The sequence below is a fragment of the Notothenia rossii genome (genome assembly GCF_949606895.1).
Source record: "Notothenia rossii genome assembly, chromosome: 3".
Taxonomy (NCBI): domain Eukaryota; kingdom Metazoa; phylum Chordata; class Actinopteri; order Perciformes; family Nototheniidae; genus Notothenia; species Notothenia rossii.
In genome coordinates, this window is record NC_136901.1 from 29705470 (window position 1) to 29714295 (window position 8826).

Here is an 8826-nt window from a genome sequence, read left to right on the forward strand (position 1 = left end):
GTGAGTGTTTTTTTATTGGTTAAGTGGTCCTTGGTATGAAAAAGTTTGAGAAACACTGTGGATTAGACAAACAAAACGATTGTGAAAGAGCAAGGATAAGACAATTAAACTTCCTAAAATAAAAGTATTTTCTTTCCAGACGTTTTTTTTAATCCATTATAACTTTATACTCATTTGTTTCTTAAGCCGTGGTTAACATCTATTCTCAAAGTTTCTTGACCTGTTACATTTAATCATTGATTAAATACCTCAGGATTGTTTCCGCGGAGGCTTTCAAATAGGCATTTTTCTGATTTATTGAAGCATGAAATGGCTTTAAAGTAAATCATAGTGTTTGCAAATGATAATAAATGTATTCTGTGCAGACCAAATGAGACTTAAAAGATTATTTGGCATTATCTGAGGCGATGGGAACACTTTATCAGCAGCAGAAAAAAGATAAATCCTCAAACTTGAATTTATTTCCAACAGGACATGCTGCAGGACCCGTCCTTCGCCCTGCCCTACTGGAACTTTGCCATCGGGGGGAGCACATGTGACATCTGCACAGACGACCTGATGGGGGCGAGGAGCAGCTTCGACATGAACTCCCTGAGCACCAATTCCATCTTCTCCCAGTGGAGGGTGATCTGTGAGAGCGTGGAGGACTACGACACGCTGGGAACCATCTGCAACAGTAAGACTATTGTTCACAGAGCAGATATTACAGTGATCCTCTTTATTCTTTGTGCACAGACTGTTGTGAGTCTCATATACCTCCTGTCCCCCCCCCCCCCCCCCCCCCCAGACACTGAAAGCACCCCCATCAGGAGGAACCCTGCAGGGAACGTGAACCGGCCGATGGTGCAGCGCCTCCCCGAGCCCCAGGATGTGGCCGACTGTCTGCAGGTCAACGCCTTCGACACGCCGCCGTATTACTCCACCTCCTCCGAGAGCTTCAGGAACACCATCGAAGGTGAGAGACTGCATATATATATAATGACACCTTTAATCATGTTTACAACATATTAAGACATATTGCAAAGGAAATACATTATACAATGTGAGTATAAGTAAGTAAGTCATCAAAAAGCAAAGAGAATTTAAAAAAAAAAAGACAGGTTTAAAAAACGAGAATTTTAAAGTGCTGTTTGAGATGCAATTATTTACTGTAACAAATACAGGCACACATACATGCATACAGATATACTTGCATTTTATATATTAGAATAATAATTGTTGATGAGGATAACTATTTGTATCTTTTATCTCAAATATTTTTGAAACATCTACAATATGTTAATAGTTTATATTTTGTCAATAAGTATTTTGTGATCAATCTATCCATGAAATGTTTTAAAGATGTGTGGTATACATTAATTTACACTTCATAAAGCACATAAAAAACAAAAATGTGTGCAACTGAGGAAATTGGGTATGTGTGACAGTTAATTTAAGTATGAAATAATCAGAAACATTAAAGTTGAGCCATTTCATAAAAAACTGAATAAAATAAAACACAAAGATATTTACGGAAACATAATAATTTAATGAAAGAAATGTCCAATAAAAGAAAGAATGGTTAAAATATGTTTTAATAGTCTAATTAATAGAATTGTTATCATTTCTCATCAGCAATTAATTAAAGAAATATAATGTAAAATATGTATAGAAACATAATAAGTTGAAGTTAGAATGTTCAATGAAAAGATCAACTGAAATAAAATAGGAAAATATTTATATAAACATAAGAATTTAAAAAAGAAATGTCCAATAAATGGAATAAACTGTTTAGGAATGTTATCAGAATAATTTAGTTGTCTTCTTATCAGCTATGATGCAATATGTATGAACTGATATAACTTGTAATTAATTTAGCATTTGTGTTATACATTGTTTCCTCTCTCACTGTTTCCCCCTGTGTGTCGGCGTTGTTCTGCAGGCTACAGTGCCCCCAAGGGGAACTACGACCCCGCGGTGAGGAGCCTGCACAACCTGGCCCACCTGTTCCTGAACGGGACGGGCGGGCAGACCCACCTCTCCCCCAACGACCCCATCTTCGTGCTGCTGCACACCTTCACCGACGCCATCTTTGACGAGTGGCTGAGGAGACACAGTCCAGGTTTCTACCATTATTCATTACACCTGCGTACTTCCTGCTTTTCATGAGGAGTTTTCGTCTAACTGGAAGTGTTTCCTGACAGATTCCACACTGTATCCTGAGGAGAATGCCCCCATCGGTCACAACGGGGGCTACAACATGGTGCCTTTCTGGCCCCCGGTTACAAACGCAGAGATGTTTCTGACAGCCCCTGAAAACCTGGGATATTCATATGAAGCCGAGTGGCCAGGTGAGGAGGATTTCTTTGGCTCTGCTTTCTTTAAATAATCCACAGAACGATAGTAATAATCTTCCTCTTTACATTTCCAGCTCAAGCTTTCACAATGACCGAAATCATCACAATGGGGATAGTATCCGCCCTCGTGCTGGTTGCGGTTGTTTTTGCCGCCACAACGTGTGCCGTGCGAGCAAAGTCATACAAGATGGAGGGCCGCCAGCCTCTGCTCTCAGACCAGTACCAGCGCTACGACGACGAGAAGAGCCAATCAGTAGTTTAGATCCTAGTCTCTCTTTTCTGTACAGAGACACAGCTGGGCAGACGGCTCAATCTGCAGATTCCTCAAAGTGACAGGAAGTAATCTCTTGGGAACATTCATATCTCAAAAACAAAGCTGGTGTAGTTCATTCTGATTTACACATATGCCATTTTTTTATTTTATGAAAAGGTCAATGTATATATTGACCGTTATGCGGAATATGGTTTTGCAGAGTTTGCAATGAATCTTTAAAATGTTTCAGATTTTGGAAAAGCTGAAAATAACATGACACAGCGCCATTATCCCCACAAGGGGGCGCAATAGTTCAACCTTACTCTGTATTTATGTAGGAGAGAAAGATAGGAGTTTTTTTTTATTATTATGTTTTTAAGTAAATTGATCCCACAATTGAATTCATTTATGAACTTTCAGAGAAAGCAGGGGTGTTGATTCAGAGGAATGCAGAGTCAACAGATACAGCTTTTTATCTCTAATTTGAAAACAAAATAATCCATATGATGTGGTCCTTAATGCTTTTCTGTTTTTACATGTATACTGTTGCTGGATCTGAGTGCATGCCAAATTATTTAAATGATTAAACTGTACGTCCACACAGAGGTTTGTCTGACTTTTCATTGACACTTGGTGACATGAATAAACTCACAAATTACACAACAAATCACAACATATTTAATATAATCTCTGTAGCAAACATGTTTTGGGGCAGTTATCTTTTCAGTCATGATTCAGCTTTTGTTTGGTCACCTGTATTTATCTTTGTTTCTAACCGTTGCTGCTATTACCTTTATTTATTATAATTCAAATGTTTTTATGATTTTCAAAGTTAGTATATAAACAAATATAATGCCAGAAGACACAGGAAGCCCACTCTAAATAAAATATTGAAGTATTTTATTCATTTTTAAATTAATGCTATACTCATAGATATAATACTTAAACTGATAGGTGCACCTGCAAAATGTTTGATCTTGCATGAGTAAGAATATTTGCCCGGATCCATATAAGTTTAACACATCTTAATTTATTAAAATATGATCAACGTGCACAGAAATATTATGTAATGAATCATCACATCCTTCATCTATATATGTTGAGATCAACAAAACAACACTGCAACCCATCGGATCATACAATACTAGATGGTAAATTGCAAACGATGAACAATACCGAAATTATTAATTTAAAAAAAGTATACATATTTTTAAAAATAAAAAACATAATTCACAGGAATACCTCTGTGAATAACACAAACAATAATGATATATATACACTTAATGAACTCATTAAACAAAGAGTAGTACATCTGCAAAATAAAACTATAACTTATGTAACTGCACGTGCGAATTGTTTGATGTTGCATGTGTCACTGTTGCAGACACATGTTGAGAGCAAAGTGGAGGATATATTCATTACATACAGCCCGGTGTCCTCCACCTGTGGGTGTCCGGTTACAGGGGGAGGGTTTACGCACAGCACGTGTTGGAAAGCGGCCTCTCTATTGGTCCGCTGTGCAGGCAGGTCTGAGTGAGGCGGGTGAGGAGTCAGAACTTCTGTCTGTCTGTGGGATCAAGTTAGAGGAGCAACTCTGAATCAACTCCTCTCTGGATAGCTCTCTCGCGCGTCTCTGTCGCTCGTCATCACAGTGCCATCTCTCAGTATTCACCATGGAGGAAGGTAACCCCGGGCTGCCCGATCTGAGAGATATAGAAACTAAGCTGGGGCTGAAGGTCCCGGATAGTCTGATCCGCTCTCTGTATGCAGGGAAGCCGCAGGAGAGGAGCTCTCTGTCCGCACTGTCCGCTAACAGTGCGGACCTGCAGAGGCTGCAGAGCAAGATGCTGTTCCTCAGACAGGAAATGGTGAGCTTCTATACATTTCTATATCATGTTTAATAAACATCTGTTAATGAACTGTTCAAGTAGCTAAATAGATAGTGTTAATTACACTAAATGCTAGACGCAATGACTAGACATAGATTCAGTGATACTTGTTTTCATAGTCGATTAATCGAGTAGTTATATATTTAAAAATGTAGGCCTGCGAAATACCGATTATTCGATTTTCAAAATAGTAACTATAAATGCAAAGTTTACTGGGTTTTTTTATTAGCTATTTACATCCTTCTTAACTGTATAGATGTCTGAGTCGTTCATTCTTCTACTAACTTTTGAATGAAGGACATAAAACATTAAAAGTGACTGAATATTTATAGCTAAAGCTAATAGAATTATTGCTCTTCTGCCTAATTCCATGTCAGTCAAAATAAGATGCTCTATATACTTTCAGAGGAAACGCCTTTGCTGGATGAAAACAGGTCTACATATAACCAAATAAAAAATATAAAGTTGACTGACTTAATTACAAGCTAGTTCCGTGATCCTTAACTGTACAGTTATCTGAGCTCAACATTGAAGTCGATGAGTCAAACAACTTATTAAAGTATCACTGTTAATAGGCCAGCTAGCTATGTTTTATAGTTTAATGTCGAGTTAAAATACACTGTCTGCTCTGAGGACATGCCTCTACATATCAACAAGTGGTTGTTAAATGCAAAGCAGCACTGTCAGGGTCTTTGTCAAAGCAGTCAGTGTGTGAAAGCAGTTCACACCTGCAGCACCCAAAGATACCCTCCCCCCCCCCCCCCTTTATTATTGAAACTGCCCCATGTAACCTAATTGTCCCGGTGTAATTACCTCAGAGTTGTATCTGCCCCCAAGACGATAAATCATCTTAATGTCACGGCAGTTGCACTCCAGCAGACCCCCCCCCCCCCCCCCCCCCCCCCCCCAAGTCAGTTCAGGAGAGGTATTAGGATCCTGAGCAGATGGCCTGCTGACTGAGGAGAGCTGCATCATGGGAGCAGAGTGACCAATCCGAGTGTGTTGATAGGCTTACACACAGACCTATCTGGAACAATTAGTTTACACCATCTCACCTTTACCGTAGTTTAATTTATCCGTGTGTTTGTTAACCTAACAGCATCACCTAATTATGCTGATATGAGAAGGGAAAGTGTTCTGCCTTTACAAATTGATATAATGTTTGGCTGTAAACAACATCATTGTGTTTCTCTAAACGTTTACACTGACGCTGAAATAGTCTGCAGGCTCTCAAAAGAGCAAATTAACTTTGAAATGTTCCCGAAAATGTTTTACTTTCCTCAGACAAATGAAACATGTTGTTGTGGTGTTGCCATCGAACACAGGCAACATGTTGCAGCCCTGGTGTCATCTTATTAGCATGAGATAGCTGCTCTGGGTTGAATTAGAAATATGACTCCATCTGCTCTGCCTCTGTGTGTGCAGAGCGGGCGTTATACTCAGAAAACAAACACACCGGCAGCAACATGAGCTGAATAAGAGGTGAATCCTCTCCAAAGAAAGCATGAGGCAGTTTGAATGTAGCAGCTGTTGCAGCTGTTTTCAGCCTGACTGAGTGTGGATCACCAGTAGACACAGACAGGGGGAATCCCTTCGATTAACCCCATAGCCCACTTCCACCAACCCAGTCAATGGCATGTGTGTCATGGCAGAAGTTAAATCAATGGCCATACTGTGTAAAGTAGGCTGCACATTATTCAAAATCCTCCGCATGCTGTTTAATGAGAAGTCACTTATCCGGTGCCACATAGTCACGTCTCTTTGTTCATAACAAAGCCTGATAGTCTAAACTAAAAGCACATAGTGTTCTCGCCATGAGACGACACAAGAATGCAAACAACTGTTGAGAGACATATCCCAGCACAAGGTTAATTAATCACAATCAGAATCTGGTTTATTGCCAAACACGTACAAGGAGTTTGCTCAGGAGTATAATGGTGCGTACAGTCAAATGAATCAAGTTTACAAAGAAACATGACAAATTACTTTTATATACTGACATATATGAGCTTATTGGAAGTGCACAGTGTGAGTCCGCTGGCATTATAGTGACGCCAAAACTCAAATCAAATCTTTGCCTTTACAAACACTTATCCCTCAGTTTTAAAGATGCCAGTTGGTGCATCTTTGCACATAGCCAGGCTAGCAGTTTCCCTTGTCTTTATGCTAAGCTAACTGGCACAGACGTGAGAGCTGTATCAGAACCAAACTAACTTCTAAAAATGTCTTTGTGTGCCCTGCTTGCGTTCTTGTCATATTTAGCAATTCTTATTGTAGACTATTTGGTACTTGTTGGTTATCTGTCACCACTTTTTAATAGCGGGCAGCCGGCTCTTCCACATTAACTTTTTAATTTCTCAAAATAACAAACCTTAATCCTAGGGGTTAGGGTTATTTAGAGAGTCTGAAAAAACGAAAAAAGTGCATTATTATTTTATACTGTATGCTCTTTCCAAACTATAACGCGACCGTGATTTTTTTTTTTTTCTTCTCACAGGCACACCTGCGAGCCATCGACGTGAAGCTGATGCAGCAGCTCATGTCCATCAACGAGGGCATCGAGTCGGTACGGTGGCTGATAGAGGACAAAGGGGGCGCTGCCAGTCAGGAGGGCAGCCTGACGGGCAGCCTATACAGCCTGACAGACAGCCAGGAGGGGGGCTCGCTGCAGGGCAGCCTCAGCAGCCTGAACGAGGGGGGCAGCGACGGGCTGGACGCTCTGTCCGTGGGCAGTTACCTGGACACCCTGGAGGACCTGCCCGACGAGCCCTCGCCCACAGATCTCGACAGTTTTATGGAAAAAACGGTTATCGATGGTGACACTTTCAGCAAGTCGCCTCTGAAACTCAGGGTTGAATCGGATGAATACTACTGCTTTGGATAAGGATCAGCTAAACAAAGAGACTCCTGAGATTTCCTGTGTGGAGAAAGATTTAAAAAGTCTTATTTTGCTTTACATTTTCTGTTACCAAATGTCTCCTTACAAACACACCTCACCAAACCTTAACGTTGCACCAAATTGTGAAAACGGTCTCACAATTCTTTATGTCTTAATATTTTATTTTTATGGTCAATTCAATTATAAAGGTGCAGATTTTATTTATTGTGGAGTTATCTAATACCTCAGCAGTTTATTTTCAAACTTAGTGTACTAAAATTCCTGAAGATGGGGTGATTTAAAAGTAGTCTTCCTTATCTGTGGACAATGTATTGTTGCGTTAGGTCAAGCACAATCTTAGTGAAGGAGTAGATTAGGATTTAGCAGCCATTTGGAAAATTGGACATTTCATGCTGAGTTGGTAAACCGTTTAAAGCTGAAGTGTTGAAGCAGCAAAGTGCAATTAGCTTCCATGCCAAATTCAGAGCACCGTCTACTATAAAGCTTTTAATTATTTCTTACTGAAACGTTTCGACTGGTGGGAGTTCCTTACTCACGAGATTAGCAGCACATCCAAAGAACAGATGCTTGATTGAAAACAGAGCGATCTGATGGTCTCACAGATAATTCAGGCCTGAGGCAGAGATGTTTTAATAGTGGACAGATGGGAAACACGTGTTTGCTTTGTGGGCCCACTTTAATTCTCAGTCACAAAAAATAGCATTACATGTTTCAGCTTTACATTTAGAATTTTTATACTTTTATGCTTTTGAAATGTTATTTGTTGATGTTGTTGTGGAGATGAAATAATACATTTTGATTTTCCTTCTGCTCACATTGTGTTATTCTTTAATGGGAAAAAAACAACTATGCATTATCTTCACTTCACTGCCTCTTTTAATGAGGTGGAAAGGGAACACGGTGCCTTCCTTTTTTGGTCAAATTGAGTCAAAAATAACCATAATAGTGATGTCAGACTATGTGGTGTGGTACCCTGTGTAATGTGGCATGGAAAATTACCCTCATTATTGCCGCTTGATAAAAAAAAAACTAAACCAGGAAAATGCTTCTAAATATGGAAAGTTGTTGCCCTCTAAAATTCCCGAGCTATTAACAAAGGGGAGTTCCTCAGGCTCATTTTAAGGATGGCATGCCAACGATTATCATAGATGGGTATCAAGTTTCTTGAGGAGTGCAATGCTCGAGCTAAAGGCATCCAGAATACTGTATATGGCGCTCCGCTGTGTCGTTTTAATTTTTTATGCATCTCACTCGCTTCTTATCTTTCATGTGATGATTGAAGTTCCAGACAGAGTAAAGATGGAAAGTCATTACAGGAAAGATGAGAAGCTGAATGCTGTGGAAACGCTGCCGTGTTGTCAATTATTCACTTTGTCCACAGAGCGCTCTCATGGACAAAGTATATTTGTGGATGTGTTTCGAATGCAATGCACAAAGCTGGACTCTTTA

General features: G+C 39.8%; 2 protein-coding genes across 4 annotated transcripts in view; both read left to right on the plus strand.

Moving 5' to 3' along the window:
- LOC307031876 (5,6-dihydroxyindole-2-carboxylic acid oxidase-like) overlaps positions 1-3192 on the plus strand; it is a 103733-nt gene extending 100541 nt beyond the window's left edge. For all 3 annotated transcript variants that reach the window (XM_079669412.1, XM_079669410.1, XM_079669411.1), the window contains 5 exons: positions 472-676; positions 788-955; positions 1922-2101; positions 2184-2330; positions 2411-3192. In XM_079669412.1, the coding sequence (XP_079525538.1) occupies positions 472-676; positions 788-955; positions 1922-2101; positions 2184-2330; positions 2411-2598 (888 nt within the window). In that variant the 3' untranslated portion in view covers positions 2599-3192. The remainder of the gene's footprint in view (positions 1-471; positions 677-787; positions 956-1921; positions 2102-2183; positions 2331-2410) is intronic.
- Positions 3193-4089: 897 nt separating this feature from the next.
- On the plus strand, positions 4090-8191 carry lurap1l (leucine rich adaptor protein 1 like). Its single transcript, XM_079669729.1, has 2 exons — positions 4090-4457; positions 6976-8191. Exons 1-2 carry the CDS (start codon positions 4263-4265, stop codon positions 7360-7362), a joined length of 582 nt encoding a protein of 193 aa, XP_079525855.1. The 5' UTR covers positions 4090-4262; the 3' UTR covers positions 7363-8191.
- Positions 8192-8826: the final 635 nt, after the last annotated feature.